This window comes from Cygnus atratus, chromosome 8 (genome assembly GCF_013377495.2).
Source record: "Cygnus atratus isolate AKBS03 ecotype Queensland, Australia chromosome 8, CAtr_DNAZoo_HiC_assembly, whole genome shotgun sequence".
Lineage (NCBI taxonomy): Eukaryota > Metazoa > Chordata > Aves > Anseriformes > Anatidae > Cygnus > Cygnus atratus.
Window position 1 is genome coordinate 28,050,269 of NC_066369.1, and position 20,380 is coordinate 28,070,648.

The 20,380-nt window shown below is 47.3% G+C and overlaps 1 protein-coding gene across 1 annotated transcript in view; it reads right to left on the reverse strand.

Moving 5' to 3' along the window:
- The window catches only part of PLPP3 (phospholipid phosphatase 3), a 42,816-nt gene extending 22,981 nt beyond the window's left edge, over window positions 1-19,835 (reverse strand). The window contains exon 1 of the mRNA XM_035537853.2: window positions 19,149-19,835. Within this exon, the coding sequence (XP_035393746.1) occupies window positions 19,149-19,287 (139 nt within the window). The 5' untranslated portion in view covers window positions 19,288-19,835. The remainder of the gene's footprint in view (window positions 1-19,148) is intronic.
- Between the last annotated feature and the right edge of the window lie 545 nt (window positions 19,836-20,380).

The window sequence follows — 20,380 nt, forward strand, 5'->3', positions numbered from 1 at the left end:
GATGTTGCTTTTGTTGGGAGGAAGTCCAACTGACTTTGTGACCCCAAACCGCTGGTGTCCCACGCTAATATTGGAGGCTTTCAATTTATTTATCCTTCCATTTAATAAAGCCAATCAAGTTTGGAAAATCTAGCACCAAGGAAATATATATATATTTCCTTTCCTTCATCAGCACCTTTATCAACAGGCAATTAATAGGCAATAATCCTGGGAAGGCTGGCAGGGTGCAGGGGAAAGCTAAAACCTTACCGCCAAGCCCAAACACAATCCCTTGCAAAACCCCAATGTACTCTCCGACCAGCTTGAAACGTGCAGAAAATCGAAGGCAGAAGAAAAGACTCAGTGTTGGGTACAGCACTTTGAATCTTGGAGCCTTTGAAAAGTTAGCACTTGTGCTGATTTAACGAGGAAAAAAAAAAAAAGGGATAAGCTTTCCTTGGCCACCCATTGGAAAAGTTGCGGAGGGAGCAGGAAGGGAAGAGTCATTTTGGCAGTGACCCACCCATGTAGCTCTCATCTTCCCAGCCCAAGCTTCACCTTTGCACTAAATTAAACACCCTCTCAGTCTATTTTTTTTTAATGTTTGGTTTTCATGGAGTTTTTTTTTTTTTTTTTTTTTTTTTTACAAAAAAATCTTCTTTAAAGGCAGCAGGTCAGTGGGATGTTGCTGGCTATCTCAACAAAGCAATGGTAATTTCTAGCAGGCACACTGTGATGGGTTTGGCTGCCAGTGTCCAGGCCGTGGGCATGTTTTTAAGGTTTCAGTAGATTACAGGTCTAGCTTAATAAGTGAAAAAGATCATTAAATAATTTGGCAGGGCTGAGTGGGGCATCTAATTCCTCATTCAAGATACATTGTGTAAATATTTGGGTTCCAGCAAGAGACGGGCTTTCTATTTGAACTATTTAGTGGCTGATCTTGGGTACATATAAACCTTATTTGGTTTACAATATTTGTACGTATTTTATAATGCATAAAACTACGGTGGGCTTTTACTGGGGCTTTAAAAGTTGGCTTCCCCAACTTTTGGAGGAGAATGGCAGCACTTCAGATGAGAAATAAACACATCAAGCTTTGGCAGCTGCTGCAAGAGCGAATGACTCTTGAAGACAGTTGACATTATATAGATATAAATATATGTACACACTGATAAAATTTTATAACACAAAGAATAAAACTATTTCCACATTTTCATCATATCAGGCATATGCTGACAGTCACTGTAGGGCCTGACTCTGCACCAGCACCAACAAAATTGATGGAGGAAGGAAGGGTAGGAGGTTGGTCAACAAAAACTAAATCTCAAGGGACCTGATCCATAGTCAAATGACAGATGAAAGAAGGATCCTGCTGCATTATGCTGGGATCTTCAAAATTCTTGAAAGCATCAGTGAGAGCCTCCTCAATGTTTTTGACTGAATCTGGATACTTAATGCTTGTATCTTCAGAGGCTAATATCAGAAATGCACAATATCTTCAGCCTCACGCTTTATTAGCTGCTCAGTTGTAACTGTTCTTCACCGTGGTTCCAGCAGTCCAGAAGACCGCTCTGGGCATCTGCCCATATTTTAAAAACAAAGACATTAGATGTGTTTCCAAAACAGATTCCCATTCAACTCTATTACAGTTCTACTACTCTCAGCTACGCAGAAATGCATGGGGATAGAAGATTCCTTAAACACACAAACAAACCCTAGACTTTACTGTAGACTAGGTACCTGTTTTAGAATGCTGAAGAACCTATAAACAAGGAGCAGCATGCATTGCATTTCACTGATTTGACCTGTTTGGAAAAGTCCCAACACATAAGGGGTTGATTTCCACTAGAACCAAGACCCTAGTTCATTTTCTACCTGCTGTAGGTTCTGCCAAGTAGCTCACACTAACCTTTCCTGCTACCTGTGTCAATCTGTCTGGTGCTCTTCCTAGCTATCAAGAGAGTGATGCTTCCATCCACTTTATAATCATTAGTCGTATTTCAGCCAATTCATAGGGACTTTAATGTAAACCTCACCATTTTTAGGTCTACCAGGTCTGCTTCCTGATGGGCAGACACATGTTCATCGTTCATTTTGACCTAGATGATGACATTTTCTAGACTTTATGTTGTGTTCCCCACAACACCTCTTTAATAAGAACTGGTTATTCAGGAATGCTGGGCAGAATGCCTTCTTATGCCTGTGAGAGCAATGGCAAATGAAGAAAGCAAAGAGCACTCATCTTCTATATGGACAACCCTGTAATATTTATGAACCCAAGCCGCATGGGTATTTGAGAAGTGCCTCTAAAAGGAAGCGGTGACGGTGGCAGGAACGCCACTGGATGACTGACAGGTATCTCTACCTTAAGACCAAAACCATCATTCAGCAGCACAGCCCATCTTTTGCAATAAGTACTATCTGGAGTACACTCACTGACCCAACCATTCTGGAGAACATTAAGAGAAAAGCTCTTGGTCACAGATACTTTAAACCAAATGTGAAATTATTCTCACGCACTGCAAATTCCTCTGGATTCAAAACCCCGGCAGGAAACGCTTCCTTATGTGGCCGGAGCTCACCGTGCCAGACCCACGTACTCGCTCTCCAAAGGCTCCAGATGAACAGGAGTGCTGCCATTGCTTTTGCTGGGAGGAATTCTGCTCTTTTAGAGAGTACCTGTTACCTATTTCCATAAGCAAACACCACGTACAAAGGAAAAAAGGAGAGAAAGAAATTCTAAGAAGTATGTTAAGTTGTTCCTCCTGGGAGTTTGGCGTTAGCTGATATATTAAAAGAGCTTTATATTAAAGTGTGCATATATTTTTAATACCTAAAAAATGTGTTAATAAGAACAAAAGCTTATCCAAGTCACAATATCTAGATGCGTATAAAATTCTGCATTTGTGGGGTAGAACGGATCTAAGCCAGACTGGCCAACCCGCAAAAGTTGGAGAGGATGATTATAAAAGACATTATCAATAGGAACCCAGAGACGGTGCAAATCAAACATGATGGAAACGAAGCCATCAGTTCACATTGTCTAGAAAAAAAATAAAATAAAAACGCAATATGCCATGAAAACCCAAGGCATCAGGATCTTTTGAGGCACCTCTATATGTCCAAGTGCTGTAGAAGGCTTTATAGATATGCCAAGTCTGACCTAGGATGACCCAGCTTGAATAGAGAGGGGAAAAAATTAAAAACACATCCTCAAACTCTGTAATATCCAGGGCAAACAGACCATGTGAAAAACATGCTGTGGCAACTATTATGTTTTCAATTAGAAGTGAAGTGAGCCCAGTTTCCTCCGCCGGTCAGCGGGGTTTGGAAGGAGTTCTGCCTCACCACGGCTTCCCTGGGTCTGCCTTCGAGGAAGGGCTCATGCTGGCCCCACTGGCATGCACTGCCCATGGGAACCCTCAGATCTGCCCTTATAATAAGGGGCCTGCTCAACTCTGCCAGCCCCTACTCAAAATTAAAATTCTGCAGGCTGTAGGTCTCATATTAATATATAAAATAATGAGCAGAGACTCCTTACCTCAGCTCACTAATCCAAACACTGCCAGGTATAAGCTACTTTTCGTTGCACAACCATGACAAACCTTAGCAAAAGCTTAGGGTGGAAATATAAAACTGCAGCTGAAGTGATGCAGTTGACCAAATCCTATTATTTTTTAAAACAGTAAAGGAGCAAATGCAGGAATACAGCCAGCTCACCTGGTCCACATCAGGCCCCTTAAAACAAAAACAAAACAAAATTCATCTGCTAAACTTCCCAAGCTTCCTCCCTGCTTGCCCGGAGCATCCTGGCCAAGCTCTGCAGCCATAATTGAGCACGTTTTTGGGAGCAACTGCTCCTTTGCAGGAGGAGGCCGCGAGTACCTTTGTGACCCTGTTCTGTCAATGTACCTATTGTAAACGCAAAATCCTGCTTCGGATTTGCAGCAGCAGCCACCTGCACAAATAATGCGGGGTTATAACTCTGTAACTGAAGACAAGCACTGAAAGCTTAAGAAGTTTGTAGTCCAAAATGCACTTCTGACCTCTTCCTTAAAAGTTCACTAATCACTTTTAATTCATAATTTATTTCCTCTTAATATACTCGCTTTATATAATACTCCCTCCTCTTTTTTTTTTTTCCTTTTTTCTGGAAGTTTCCCAGGAGAAAATGGTATTACACAACTCCCTTGATTAACTGGAAATGAAACTTTTCCCCCTCAGTAGTCGTGATCTGGTACAGTTTCCAGGATATAATGCACAGCGTTGAAAGAAAGTCAAAAAAGCATGAGTGCAGGTGGAAATGGTTCAAGGGCCCTTCAAGTGATGGGGGTTTAATCTCACTGGTCCCTGGAGCAAAGCCCCACAAGGCTGTGCCTATGCCCAATGGGTTAAAAGATGCAGGATTATCTCATTTCTCCCTCTCCTGTACTTTGGCTGAAGTTGCACCGTGAGAGTGGCACCCTAATATATGGCAATGTGTGACATAGCTGAGACTGCACTGGTATCCAGGTAATATTAAAAATATATATAAATAAAATCGTACAGTTAACTGAAAGAGCTTCATATTACAGGGAGCACAGACCTTGCACGGGAAGGCTTCTGCCTTGGCCCTGCTGCCACCTTGCTGCTCAGTTGCACGTTTTTTTTTGGTGAAAAACAGCCAGGAATGGGACACTTTGGTGGCTATCGGTCACCTTGAGCAACAGAGGTGGCTACCCCGTGCTACCAACAAGGATGGGATGAACTACCTGCTGATGGGATGAACACAGCTGCTGTGGCCAGGTGACACTGCACGGCCCCATTCCCTTAGGGCACAACAGAAATGGGGCCGGATCCGAACAGCGCAGGCAACAGCCAGGCTCCTATTTACATGCACCCGGGGGACACAATGCATACAGTGTTCTTTAAGAGCAAAAAATGGATAACTCCCCATTTCCCTTTCCAGTCCCCTCGTAACAATGCCCTGCCCCGCTGTCAAGGAACGTGTGAATAAATTGGGGAAAAAAGGTTAAAGAAGCCCAAGGGAACGGCAGTCCCTTTTTCTTTATTGTGGTTAATTTTGACAAAGGCTCTACTGTTCCCTATTTTTTTATTTTTTATTTTTATTATTTTTTTCTTGAAGGGCTTTGTGCCAAGTTGCATTATTCCTCTTCACCATGGTACTGCCATGAGACCCGCCTGGTATGTTTGCCTGAAAATTGCAGGTTTTCATGGAAATTGTTTTTTCCTTCAACAACTCTTTGTCACAACCACTATGAAAAGAGAAGAGGGGCTCAGGTCTGACCACAGAAACAAAATGCCACAGAAAAGCACCCCAAAGCCTCTGAACTGGGCACGCTACAATGCCACTGCTCAGCATCACAAAAACCTGCAGAAACCTCCAAAACCCCTTTTCCCACCTCCTTTGCAATATCAGCCCCATGCAATTTGCTGCAACCCACTTCGCACAGCCTCTTTTCTAAGCGCTTTGACGCTTGGGAAAAAGCCCATTTCTCCCTCTACCATTGGCATGCTTGTTTGGAAGGATGTTTTTAAATGGAAATAGTTTCTTTTCTTGCAGCCCATCGTGGCAACCAGAGCCCCCTGGCTCCCGCTGCCGAGGCAGGAGCTTAGCAGCTCGTAGGGGGTGTCCTTGATTTCCAGCCCATTTACTGCTCTGGTGAGAAAGGCGCCTATAGATGCTCCAGTTCTCAGATCAGAGCTTGGAGGGACTCGCTCATTCAACAAACCAGCTCTTTCTAAACGCTGTCAAAGGAGTGATTTGATGCCTTTCAGCGCTCGCTATACAAAACACTGAAAGACCAGCAAACTTCAAAAGCCGCAGAAGCAGAGCTGGAGTTTGGCAGGAGTTCATTAGTTGCCTGTGTCCTTCTGTGTGTGGCTTGTAATTACATGCAGACCTGATGCCAAATCCTAATCTACCGAGGGGTACCAATTAACATGCTGCTGGATGATTCACAGGTAGCTAATGTCGAGGTTTATACAGCCAGCATGCCAAATAATGCATGTGTTTGTTGGGGGGTGGTGGGTTGTTTGTTTGGTTTTGGAGGGGGCTAAGCTGGTCTTTTTTTTTTCCCCCCCTCTTTCTGAGTTAGTGTAAAAGTGAGGTTCTGGCAGCAAAACGGGGTTTGTCCAGCTTGCTCCCAGGCCACACACCAGTGGGGCTAATCCTGCTGTCACTGGGGGATGTGCACATCCCTTGGTGCATGGCCTGAATGGAAACCACTGGGGTTTTGCTCCTGCACTACAAGCCAAAGCTCACCAGGAACATATTTCTTAAAAAAATAATTGGATGGTTTGGATGAGTGGCATTGAATAGTTCATTACTGCTCGTTTGCTTCCACTCACCCCAACAAGGGCTTGCAAGTTGAACCACCTATCACATTCTCCCTTTGTATAAACACTACTTTTCTGCTCCACAGAGGGAAAATTCTACAATTAAGGTGCAGGTTGCACTCCATACTTGCCATTCCTGCTGCTTTCACCCTCTTGCTGCTGTAGGTAGTACAACAGTGAACAGGAGCTTTAACAGCAACCAGAGAAATTGAGGAAGCAGGTACCTGAAGATAATTCACCTCTGAAGGAAAAAAATATATACAGAGCTCTATCTCCTGCAAAAGAAAATACAGCAGCTACCGGATCGTGGGAGCAAAAAAGCCCTTCTCTAACTTGAGATCCGCATCCCTTTCCAGCCAGCTGGCTCCCGGAGCAGCCCTTAGCAACTAAAACCTTGGGAAGTCAAACACAACGGCACGGAAGCTAATCTTTTGTCTTCCTGCTTTTTAATTCTTGTCCTGTATTTGATCTCCGAGCAGAAAACACGGGCATTGAGTTCTCAAGCAAAGGGGAAGCCACAGCGGAGCAGGTCCCTGCCTGCTGAGTCCCTCGCTCTCAGAGATCCGCTCTAAGCACCACTACTGGTTTTCCCATGGAGAGAAGGAAACCTAGCCCTCATCTCCTTTTCCTACTTGATTTTACACTTTCCAAAAGCCAAGGCAAGTCCACTGAACCTCTCTTCCCCCGGCATGCTGCGGTTCAGTGGCCTCCTGTCCCCAGAGGCACCGTGAAATGAGTGGCACACGAGACAGGCAGCAAAGCTCCCTGCCATAAAAATGCATGCCAGAAGGCTGTCCCGTCACCTACCACCCATTTGATGGGTGATGAAAACAATGACCACTATAGCTGGGGACTCCTAAAATGCTTCCTCTGGTCTCTGAGATGGGCTAGCCAAGCACAGGACTTTTTCAACATGCATCTAAAGACATTTTTCCATTTGTTCCCAAAGAAGCAAACCTTATTGGAGACAAAAGCAAAGGGAATAAGGATAACAGTTTGTTCCTGGCTGCCTCCCTGCCCAGGAGCCCTATGGATCTTTATTTCAGATTTACTGGAGGTTTGAGGCTACTAGCCAGAAACAAGGCTGGACGCGTTGAGAGGGAATTTGCAGAACTGGTCAGCCCTGGTGGAACATTGCTCCTGGAGGCATCAGTCACGGGAGAGCTATGCACTCAGAAATCATGGTTTGGTTACATTATGGATATAGCACCCAGAGGCCCTCATTAGCAGTAATTTGATAAATTTTGCTCTTCTACCTTTACCCAACAGCCAATTTCTACATGAATTTTCTGACAGCTTTTAAGCACACCGACGCCCATGTCTCCCACCATCCCTCCAGACACCCCTATTTCCTTACATTTGCATTTCCCCCTCTCCATAGGGTGAGCAATTCTTCCATCACACTCCATCCCATACCGCTGCAAAACGCCTTCAGCCCCACAGGATAACTCAGCGCTGACACCGGCAGGCTGCAAGCACAGTCCAACGCTCGCACCACTTTATCTTCCTAATAAACCTTTCAGTGCATTTGACACGATACAGATCTTGTCCAGCCAGGAAAGCTTTCTTGCTTATCAGAAGCATTTTTAATCAACTAGAAGGGAAAACATGGCCTGACGTTTTATTGCTTCCTTGCGCTTTGCTTTGAGATGTTTCAATTTTCTCCGATTTGTACTCTTGCTAATCTCTTCACGCAAGGATGGGTGGAAAGCCTCAAGTCTTTCATGGCCAGCAGCTTCCCCCAGATAATTTGGGGGCCGGACAGGGACATGGGGCAGTGGGGAGGGCACATAGTGGGACGAGAGAAGAAGGCACCAGGCACCGAGCTCTCACCCTCACGGCAGGTTCTGGGACACGGTTTTGTCCTGGCCACAATTACAAAACAACAAACAGCGTCTGTGGGGAAGGGTCATAAGAAGTTCAGCTTTCCTCTATTAAAACCATCTGGTGCCTATAAAAATAAAAAAAAAAACATGACTGGTTGGTTGAGATGGTTGGTAGCACCTCCTCTCCACTCTGCTCTTCCTGACATTTCTTAAAAGCTCAGTGGCACTTGGAGGTGCCACCTCAAGGGACAGGGCTTGTTCCATGGGCCATGGAATGCCCTGCCCTCAGCACAACAGCAGTGGGGGGCCTGGTGGATGCACACCCCACTTTGCTGTGAAGAAGGTTCCTGGCATCCATTTCTCCCTATCTGAGCCAGACACTTGCCCACCAGGATCCTGTCCCCCCAGCAACCTGGAGAAATCCTTTGGAGACACCACCAGGTCCCCCTTCCGTGAGAGGCATCACTGAACCTGCAGGAGCTGCGGGCAAGGAAAAGGAACCTTTATTTCCCCCCTCTTTAAAAAAAAAGAAATTAAAAAGAGCCTAAACCTCCCCTTTGTTTCCAACAGAAATAAAGGGGAAAAAAGAAAAAATAAGAGAGGGGAGTGCTTACAGGCAGCTCCCCAGCCTGTAACACAAAACCACGCTGTGCTGGGAAACCTTACACCGCGCCGCATCCAGCTCGTGCACTCCCGCGCCGCTCGCCGCCTCCCGGATGCTTCCCCAAGCCCAAACTGCCCTTGAGAGAAGCCAAGTCTCAGCCTCTGCTGAAAAGCCTCTTTGTTTGGATTCCCTTTCCAAATCAGCGTATCCTGAGATTGAACTCCCTCCCACCCCTCTGCAGGGCTTTTTAATGTTCGGGTGCCTTGGCAGCGGCCAGATTCGCCAGCAGGTTTGCGGTCCTGTAATAACGTTCAAAACCTCGGTGCTGGGGCACGTACTGCGCTAGCAGCTTTCTTCACGTTAAAGGAGGATGGGGGAAAAGTATTGCAGAATTACTTCAAACAGTCCTTTAATCGTGAGTTGTGACCAGAGGAGCTAAGTTCTCCTTAATTAAACAGCAGCTTTAATCAGGCTTCATTAGGCTGCGCAAAGACACAGCAGTGAGCTGCAGCAGATTCTCAATGGGATGTTAAATCCACTTTCCTGTACTAACCCACTCTGCAAGCTCAGGGGGACAAACGTGCTAAACCCATATAGCCACAGCATGCAACTTGGTCCCCTATCTCCCTCAAGGTTTGCAAGCACCCCAAAAATCCTGCAGTGCCCCTAGGACGAGGAGATGCAGTGCATCCAGGGCAGGACCTCTGCACCAGCACAGCCCCATCTGAGGCCCTGCAGCACAGACAGTAGTAAGGCAATAATTGCAGTTACCTAGAGCTAAGCACACCAGACCTCACAGCAAAGGACTGCAACTCGCCCAAGAGCTCCCCCCGTGTGCCAGCACCAGGTCCTGTGGTGACTCTGGTGTCATCCAAGCAAAAAGCAAGGGACGGTGCAGCAGGTTTCCCCTCCACATGGGTAACCTCTGCCAATGCCAAAGCGAAAACGAGCCTTCTTCCCTGAAACCTCACACCCAGAACCTGAAGCAATATCACTGGGAAAAAGCTGTTTTTCCACTTGCAGTGAGCTTTTTAATCGACCTCAGCATTATATCTTTCCCCATGAAAGCAAAATGCTGAGCATTCAAGCAGGTGGATTTTCAGACTGTGGACCCAATCCTGCGTTCGTAAAGCAATATCCAGTTTTGTAGATGACTTCAGCAAGAGCAAAAGCAAAGTCTCTTATATCTGCAGTCCAGATGCATCCTATGGTCAAACTCACTCCCATTTATCTGACCATTTCAAAAACGTGGCACCCATAGACCCTGCAGCAGCTTTAGACACTGGAAAACTTCTTTGTGCCCATGCATGCGGTAATTTATCAAAACAGGCTCTCTCTAAAATGCTTTTTGACTTTTCCATGGTTTTGCATTTCGCAAAGATTCATGCCAGCTCAGTAAGAAAAATAAATGCCACAAAACTTCTCCTTTAAGGAAGAAAAAAAAAAACAAAAAAAACAACCCTCCCCAGACCAATGCTTTAGAAATGCTTCCGCATGCTAATCAGTCTCCTATTCAGCTCCAGACTGAATAGGACTCCAACAATGACAAAGAAATACGCTGAACCTATTCCACATTTCATCCCCTTCACTCAAAATGTTGCTGTTACCTTGGTTTTCTGCTGCTTTGTGGGAGCTGCAGCAGAATGACCACTGCATGCTAAAGCGACAGGGAGGGTCAAGAAATGGGGAGTGTTAGGCAATAAAAAAAAGAGAAACTTATCCTGGATTATGGGTGAAAATAAATGGGATTATTTGATGAGATAGTCACTGATGCTGCAAACTTTTATAAGAAAAAAAATAAGAAAAAAGGCAGGCCTCTACTGAAAACAGCTTTGTATTGCTATGCAGAAAAAGGAAATTTTCCTTAGCTTGGCAGTTCTGAGGAAGCAAAAATGCCCTCTAACCCCTTCTTCCGAGAATTAGCCACCTGTGCCTCCTGTTATCAGTTGGCAGACTCCTTGGCACACCTCTCCCCATGTACCCTTACCAAGAACAGCCTCAGCCCTGGTTTGGGGAAGGGCTGAGCCAGTTGCAGCTGCAGCGGGTGACCCAAGGCCGTTTCCGTTTTCTGCAGAAGAAGGAAGCGTGCGATGGGGGCCACCTAGCTACCTTCACACAGGAACCAAGGTGGAAATTCCAGGGGCAGGTGCACACATATCCTAGGGACAGGATTCAGCCTGGCCACAGGAGCCACAGACTTTCTCCTCGATGGCACATGGCTGATAATCAGCTTTCAACAGCTGCCTCCCTACTTAGGGAGGCCGGTGAGGCCCTGAGCCTGGAGCTGCACCGAAATGATCAGGGATTAGAGGTACCTCGTTAGCTCTGCAAACTCCACCACTGCACCTGGGCGCATCCATAATGAAAATTTGGCCTTTGAGTGCCCTCATTGTGCTCCTGCTCCTCACCCATGGCGGGGGGACAGCTCCTTCATGCTCCCCACATCAGGAGGCACAAACCTCCCCAGCCACACGGGAGGGCAGCAGGCTCTGCACAGGGATCATTCACTTGGGCCTTTGAGGTCCAGGGCAGAAACCCAGGAGCCAAAGGGAGCAGCAGCTCTGCAAAAAGCCAGGGCCATCTAATCACTGATCAAAGGGCTGCTTCAGAAACCTGATAGCACCAAACCGAGTCACAGCTATCAGCTTCAGAGGAGCCTTGCTGCCTGCCGCCGGCTCACCATCATCCAAAATAGCCCATGAGCATCACTCGGGAAAATAAACGCACCCGCTGTTCACTAAACAGCCCTACAAAACAGCATTCTGAGAGATATTTTTGGCTTTCCCTTTGGAAACTATCACTTTAGAGAGTGGTGGGCCTAACAAAAAGCCTTGGAAAGCCTCAAAGCTCCTCTGTGCTGAAATGCTTGGGGTGCAGGAGCGGTTGCCACGGCCACTGTGCTGCTGCAGCAGAGACCTCGCGCACGACATCGGTGGGAAAGACCAGCGGGGCTGGACTTTGAGAAAAGAGCATCAAACCACCCCAGAACAAAGGTGGCGAATAACTTCCCAAGCCAGGAAGCCCAGACCCCACTTGTCACAGAGGTTTTCAAATGCAGCGGTTCATCCTGAGGCATGTGAAGATGTCTCAGCCTTGAATAAGCACACGCTGGATTAATGGCAGTGGAATTAATGTCTGCTTGCGGTGCCTGCCTCCAACACGTGCACAATCAGATGAAGGGCACTGCTGTAAAAGCTTTCAAAAAATGACCATCGTTCTCGCTAATTTACAGTAAAACCATTTGAAAGCTAATTACAGGGAAAGCAGCTTGTTGCTTCCTCTGCGCAGCAGTAGGCTATAACCCTGACACAGTGGGGAGAAGCAAGCTCTCAGAGGGATCATCATTTGCTTCAAGAGGGATGTCTGCCCAAAACCACTAACCAGTGACTTTTACTTTTTCTGTTTAACCTCGTGGAAGGAAGCACCAGTGCTGTGCTCAGCTCCTCCAACTGGGGAAGCTGAAGCGGCCCCAAGAGGTACAGCCATCTACAAACCCTCAGTGCCATGTAGGACACCTCCGTGCCACAGCTGCCTGCTGTGTTCAGGGCAAGGCCTGGATTTTTGCAGCCTAAACTAAGCCAGAGCATTGCCAACCCATCCTTAATTTGTGTCTCAGCCAATGCAGACTAAACCCATGGGTGTGCTTTAGCAGAAGGCTGCAGGCATCTCCCAAGCTTCTCTGTGCTATGCTCAATGTAGCTGCCATGTCTTCTTGGGGCAAGCGATGAAAAATTACGGTAAAGTACTAGAGGATTACGAATGCTCTCCAGTGATTCAGTGTCACCAACGCTCAGACCAAGTGCAGCTCCATTTTGGCTTTCGCTGGCAGCCCCAGCCCAGCCCTAAAGCTCCTGACGGAGAGCACCATGTGCTCTGATAAGGCAAGTTCACAGAAAGGTGCAAGCTACAGGCAGCGCTGGAATGAGAACACCCAGCACAAAGAGCACAGCCATCCTCAGAACATCAGAAGCTCTGGAGTTAGGTTACAGGCTCTGCTCGTAACGTTTACTTGACGCAGAGAGTCGGTTTTCAACCCTCTGTCTTCAAAACAGCCAACGCATGTGAAAAACAAGCCCACTTACGCGACCAACTTGAAAGTACAGAGTTTAAAGATATTTCTGGTACCTAGAGCTGCCAGGCCAACCTAAGTTTCAAGCTTTTTAATACATTGTCTTGGTGACAAACTTAAGGCAAGTTTTCCAGTGGTTTGTGTCAAAAAACTCCATGAAGACACCTTCAAACTCCTCTTTTTTGCAGCATTCTTCCTGCTCAGATCTAATTCCTGAGCACAAGCCTCCCAACAGCTGCCCCAACACAACCCTGCATGCGGACACCTGATCCACACCAAGGAGCTTTTCACATGCTGAAATCATGGAGCGGATCGTGCTTCTGCAAATAGGTGTCACAAGATAGCGAAATGGAAAAAGAATGGGATGGCTCTGAAAGGGATACGAATGCCTTTCTGTAAAACGGATCACACTGAGCCCCAAGGAGACACAGTGGATGGGGCAGCCTCGTCCCAGCTTTTGGTGAGACCTCTCCAGCCTGACCAAAATCTGGGCAGGGGCCCAGGGTAGAGTCGTAGTGCTGGAGGCACGGAAGGCTTCATTAGCCTCCGCTGAACCAGGTCCCACTGCTCTGCCACACCAGACATCTAAAGAACATGAGAATCATGAAGTGTATTCAGAAAAACAACCTTAGACCTTACCATTGCAGCATAAAACACTGAATTCTTCAAGTCACCACTTTTCTGAGCACTATCATTCACTTGAGTCGACAAGTTTTGTGGTTTTTTTTTTTGTTTTGTTTTTTGAAACATGAAACCTGAGCTATCAAAAAAAAAAAAAAGCAGCATAACTGCAGCAGCCAGGGCTCTAAGAACCAAAACACCACCACCACAACACACTGCAATGATACCCAGCCCCCAGCTGGCTTCCGGGGAGGGGGGTTCCCTGTTCCCCCCAGTACACAGCCCACGGGGAAGCTGCAGCTCTCAGAGCTGGCTGCACTGAGGCTGGGCTAGGAGGGCTCAGAGGCTGCTGCCTCTCCCCATGCTGCCTTCAACAGGCATGCCCTTGTTCGAAGCAAAGGCAGACCGGGCGACCACAACGGTCCCTCCTGGATTGCCACGGATGAAGCAGGAGCATTGTATGAATGAAACGGAGAGGACGGAGTCTGCTCCTCCACAGCAAGCTACAGAGCAGGGCTGGGGCGTTTTTTTTTTTTTCCCCCCTCTTTTAACTCATTTCAGACAGAGATGGGAGGCATGCGAACAGCCTTTCCTAGCTCAAGTATGCAAACCATTTCTGGGCGGTCTATGGAGGCACATGCATCTGGAGGATGTACTGTCAACCTGTATCTAGGCAAACAAAGTCAGACCAAGACAGCCCCAGAAAGGCATGCATATTAAATCGAGATTTAAAGGGTACAAAAATAATCTGTTTGATCTGGGAGCGATGTTTATATTATTTTCTGTGCTCACTACAAACAGATATGATTAAAAAAAATATGTCATCTACTGTAATTGCGATCCCATCTCCTGCCTGTCTCAGCAGCAGGTACACAAGATTCAAAGCACTCCTGGCCATGAAGCAGTAGCACGTAATCCTGCTTTCCTGGAGACACATCTTCAGCCTGGCTAAATTCCACCAGCTCAGGAAAGCAGGCAGATTTATACCCCCGAGGACTCGGTCTGCCATAGGTACAGCACTTCCTTGTTCTGCAATTAACACCTCAGGTATAATTGTCACTAATAACCCACTCTTGATAGTTTTGTTTCAGTTTTTATAAAGTCAACACATGCACACAAAAGAAAAAAAATATTTTAAACACCTCCAAAACATTTCTCTCTCATCTTTTCTTCCAGTCACTTTTTGCTCTTTTTGTCTTCCAAGAAAGGGAGAAAAACTGAGGATGGGTATCATGCTTAGATGCTGATTGCTGGTTGAGTCTTGAAAAACTTATTAAAAGAAGCAGATGCCACCCCTGCAAACCTGCTTTTACCAGAGCACTTCCAGAGCATCCATCCCCGAGACAGACCCTGCTGCTTCATGACAGACCTCTGCGCTGTGAGGAGATCCTTCTGGGATGAAAAGAAGTGATACGTAAACACCAACAACCAAACCTGATCTAGGGATGCTCCAAGCACGATGACGGCTCTCCACCCACACAGCTTCTGCCGTGTGGTGCAGGCCAAGGCCTCCCCAGCCCAGGGAAGGCACGGAGAAGACAACACCGAGGCACTGGGACTGCCTGGCTGGTTTAGTGTGGCCAGAGCTCATTGTCCCTCACCAAAAAATAAGAAACAGCTGAGTCAGCAGTTTTTCAGGCACCTATAGGAAGATGTTACCTGCACGTCAGCACGCCCTGCACAGCAGGGTATTCATAAAAAACAAAACAACAAAAAACAACCCAAACAAAGCAGAGTTGCTTAGCTCATCGAATTCAACTTTACAGCATCCAAATAACTCTAACCTCATCCCCCATCTTTAATTCCTCCCACTCCTTACAATTAAATGACAAACCCAGTCCTGTTTGCGCTGATTTTTGTGACGGCATGGCAGGGGCTCAGGTGGAGCTCAAACCCTTTTTGCTTCTGGAAGCTGGACAACAACACAATTTTCTACACAGACGAGGAGAGTTAAGAGTAACCTAAACTGTTAGCCCAAATTACAAGATTATATCCCCGCTTACATAAACATTTCAAGGTCCTGCTAGCATAAATATTTACTTTCAAAGTTCATTTTAGCATCAGACGAGATGCCAAATTTGTAAGAAAGCTGAAGAGATATTAAGGGCGTAAGAGGCCTATCAATCTGTTGCTCCAAAACTTCCTGAAGGCAGTAAAACTTGTGTTGTGTTGATTAACTGGGACTGGCAGAAAAGAAAAAAATTCAATTAGAGACATAGGATGAGAAGCACACTAAGTTAAGCACACTTTACATCTCACCAGCCCTAAATACACGCGCCCATAAGCCTGACTTCCACAAGCAGAGGAAGCTGGTAGGCCAGATGAAACCCCTCTATTTTATAGCACAAGCAGGACGTTTGGAAAGCTGCCGTACCTGCGCAAGCTGCAAAAACATGAGCTACTGAAGACCCTAGCGTGCCCTGCTGGCCTTGCTGACACAGCCTTCCCCTCTTCCGAGATGAAACGCTCGGCTTGGCGCCTGTCAGCAGAGCACAGGTGGGTGCTCACAGTTTGCCTAATGCAAAAAAAGCAGGCCTGAGAGGAACAAATTTAACCCTAGATGCTGCTTCCATGGGAACAGCTTCCAAGACATCCCACCTGAAGGGTCAGGGTAGGAGGACTTGCCCCACCAGGCCCACGTCCCGTGCAGAAAGGGGATGACAGGTTGAGCTGCTCTCAACCAGGGTGACCACTGTAGGTGGCGTGAGGTCCTCACATCAGAGCCTTCCCCAAAAACTCTCCTGTTGCTCCTCAACCCACACTGCTGACCGGCTTAGCACGGTCAAGTTGAGCCCCTCAAGCCGAGCTCCTTGGACACACTTTCAGATGTGTCGCAGTGACCAGCAGGACGCTTCCAAACCACCAGGCTCGCCTGTGGCCCTAACAATTTCAGGAAGCATCTTCTAATTCTCTAAACAGAGCCATCCCAAGAGGAGGAAGCAGATGGAGAAAGTTATTTTCCCCTCCTTGGATGACCTGGTATAAATGCACACTCAGTTCTTTTCTGCCTCTTTTCCACGGTTGAACTCCGACACAATTTCTGGGATGTTCACAGTATCTGTGATGAAACCTCTTGCTGGTGCAAGGAAGCAGAGATTTGTCAGCATGGGTGCTTGGCATATTCACACGCAAAGTGCACTCATCAGGAGTGGAGTATTTGGAAATATTTAGCCCAATCCAAGCTGGAAATGCAGGGGAAATGGGGGGGGTCTGGTTTGGCAGATCTTCATGAAGCCCACCCCACCAGCAATGCTCTGGCAGCTACCAAAGCAACGTGCTCCCATCTATGGATTGACAACTGCTCCCCACCATCCCCAAGGAACAGAGATAGAAATCTTCCCCTCAAGCATTTGCTATCAAGATAACCATTGTAATGACGATGAGAGACAAAGTGGATCTTTCTAACACCTTGCAAATTAAAGCTGAAGGAAGCTCCTGATAGCGTTGCTTTACTTATTCTGACTTTCTGAGATGTTTATGATAATTGTCTTCTGGGTAATTTGGTTAAATTTGTATGTAAACAAAGAAGAGTTTGTACACATCTACTGCCTCATAAAAAGCATGTGTCATTTCTGAAAGGCATTTCAGCCGTAGCTTATTCTTTTCATTTTTCCCCACAGAATACTGACTCAGGGAAGAATTACAGCAAAATAACTGCAGCAGAAGCCAATGCATCGTCATAGCCCTCTGCAAATCAAACGACCGGTTTTAATATTTCCTAAAGTGGTCCTCAAATGAGAAAAGCCTTCTGTTTCCCTGTTACTCTGAATATGTTTGGGCAGCCACTCAAGAGGCGTAACTCACTTTAACTGCGCTGGAGGCCATTGGCCATGCCTGCATGCACCAGCAGAAGACCCTGGCTGAGTGCATCCACCTTAAAACGATTCATTTCGCCCAATTCTGCTTCTCATTAGCTTATGTAGGACTCCATTTCTTTACTGGACATGTGAATACCCCTCATCTTGTAACCATCCAGGTTCCTCTTACAGGCTTCAGCTAGAACACTTATTTTTCCTCCCTCACCTCCGAAGTGTTTTCCTTGTGACAAAGAAAAATGGGAATCAAGTGCTTGGAAAACTGCAAACTCTTAGCTTTCCCTAGAGGAAGGCAGATCGAAGAGCAAGCCAAGCCTCCTGCGAGCGGGGCAGCTGGCTTTCACAGCAACTCATGCAAAGACATCCACTGGCAGGTCCCATACTGCTGGGCAAATTTGAAAAGCCCATCCACAAACACACACCCCAGGCTCTCCATCACATAATCACCTCCCTTGGCACGTCCCACCAGTGCTCTTCACCTGCATGTCATTAGCCAGACCAAAGCTCTCTCCTTCAGCTGTTGAATTCATGCTCTTACTTTCAAACCTTCCTCACCCTAAAAAACAACCCTTGTGTTTACTCTCTGATTTCCACCTGCAGTAACATGAAACAAAGCAACAATCACGGCTTTTGGTGTATCACATTATTCACTGCTAACAATACCTTCCAGTGATGCTTGATAAGTTCTGTTTACCAAAACTATCACAAGTGGAATAACACATGTCAACTAATTGCTTTTTCACTTTGGACCCTTAGTCTAAGGTAAGAAAAAAAAAAAAAAAACAAAACACAACAACAAAAGCCCTTTACCCATTCAAATAGCACTTACTCATGCCAGAAATGCCTAAAGTCAAGAAAACTTGAGTAAATAAAAGTTTAAAAGTTCTGACTCCTAGGAGTTGTTTTCCTAGGAATCCAACCTCCTGTTTCAGTAAGTGAGGTAAGTCAAGCTACATTTCTGCTTACATTGGTTTCACATACAGGATACCAAGTATTTTTATTTTTTCCAGATACAAGAAGATGAAGCTTTCTGCACTGGCCCCTATTCTTGTGGGAATATAAAGAGAAAACCATGCCTCTCTTCTTAATATATTAGTGCCTCATAATATACACCAGATGATCAATAAACTACAGAAAAATTAAATCAAACTGACAGTCCTCAAAAAACGGGCCCTAAGCAGAAACAATTGTTTTAAAGACTGTGGTGTCTGGAGTATTAAACTCACGTGCTGTTGCGTTATTAATCTCTTTGTTGGAAGCCAGTTGATTTCCCCTGCCTGTGTCTGTCAATTAAATATTCAGCATCGCAGCCATAATTGACCGGTTGATGTTTTGGCATGCGAAGGCTTTTCGCAGGCAGAGCGCTGACAGTTTCTGTGCCTGCCCCACCACTTCCAAAAGACCAGCGGGCTGAGGCTGGGGCTCCTCCAGGGACTGGGAGATGCCCGAGCGAGCTTCAAAGCAGCTTTTTAAACAACCAAGGGAGATGGAGGGAGGCAGCACCACCACCCCCCCGGCACACAGCAGAGTCAAAGCTTTCCTCCCTGTCCCTGGAGCCCCTCAGCACTGCCTCCATCTGGAGCCCGCAGCACCCGGGGGGCAGCGGGGACCCTGCCGGGGGCACCCCCAGCGCCGGGGGAGGGCACGGCAGCGTGGGGCCGCAGAGTTAAACAAGTCTGGGGGTTTAATAAAGTTAAATAAATTAGAAAAAGCAGTGGTTCGGGGGGTTGTGCGCGCTTCCCAAGCTTGTGTCCCCCCCCCCCGGTAGGGCCCCGCTTTTGTTCGGGAAGCGGCGCGGCCCCGGCCCGGCTCGGCTCAGCCCCGAGCCTCCCTCCCCAGGGGGGACCCGGGGAGAGGATGAGGAGGAGAGGGGAAGGCTGGAGCGCCGAGCTCACCCATGACGAGGCAGAGGAAGTCGAGGCAGATGAGCAGCGCTTTCTTGCTGCTGCCTTTGGCCGGGTTGTTGTTCAGCGCCGGGCTACCCCCGTTCTTGCTCTCCGGCGCGATCGCCTTGTCGTACTTGTAGCTCTGCATTATCGGGGGCGAAAGCCCGAGCCGTGCCGTGCCGGGCCGAGCCGAGCCGTGCCGAGCCGTGCCGGGCCGGGCTCGCACGCGGTGCGCCGGGGAGGTGCTGCCGGAGCCGCTCCCGGCCTCTCCGCTGGGGCCACGGGAGGTTGAAACGCAGGCGGGTCTTCCCCCAAAATAAATAAATAATAGCAACAACAAAATAAAAAATTAAAAAATAAAAAATAAAAAGAGCAAAACAACAACAACAACAAAGCACAAAACCACCAGCGAAGGTGGGAGGGAAGGGGGGAAAAAAAAAAAAAAGTTTGCGGCTGTCCCAGCGGCGGTGGAAAAGTCCTGGAGGAGAAGTCGAAGGGAAGGAGAAAAGCCTCGGCGTGCGCCTAGCAGGGCGGCTGGGTGCCGGGGGAGAGGTGCGGAGCGAGGGGCGAGCAGCTCCCGGGGGCAGGTGGGCTCCGCGCTGCGCTGCCTTGGGGGCTCCCGACGCGCCCGCCCCGGCCGCTCTGGGAGCCACCGGCTCGTTGCTGCACTTTTATTTCGCGAGCTCCTTTCCACCCCTTAGTAAAAAAAAAAAAAAAAAAAAGAAAAAAAAAAAAGGCGAAGGGGGAAAAAAAAATATCAGTCACTTCGCCTCGGATGGGATATCCAAGTAAGCACAGCCCCTTTCCTGCATCTGACATTTTACATACATAATTAACTCCACATTTTTCCCTGAGGGAAGTTGGAAAAAAAAAAAAAAGTCAGGAACTAAAGTTTTTCGCAGACCAGAAGGAGAGAGCCTCTAGCGTTCACAAAGCAGAGGAGTGCACGGCAGAGGGAGGGGGGGGAAGAAAAACAACCAGCCTTTCCAAGGGAGGACTCCTGAAAGGTGGTTGTGGTGTGAAGGAGAAAACTGGTGACAAACAACTTAAAACTCTTTTTTTTCTCCTCCTGTTTTTTCCCCCCTGCCTCTCAGCTCTGCTCCCTGTGCTGGGACAGGCCCTTTTCGAGTGTGTGCAGTGCCCACAGACCCTAACACCCAGGAGACCCCAACAGGGCCACCATGCAGGGCCGGATCCTGCCCTGCCTGCGCGGGGCTGTAGGACGGGTCAGGGGAAGGCTG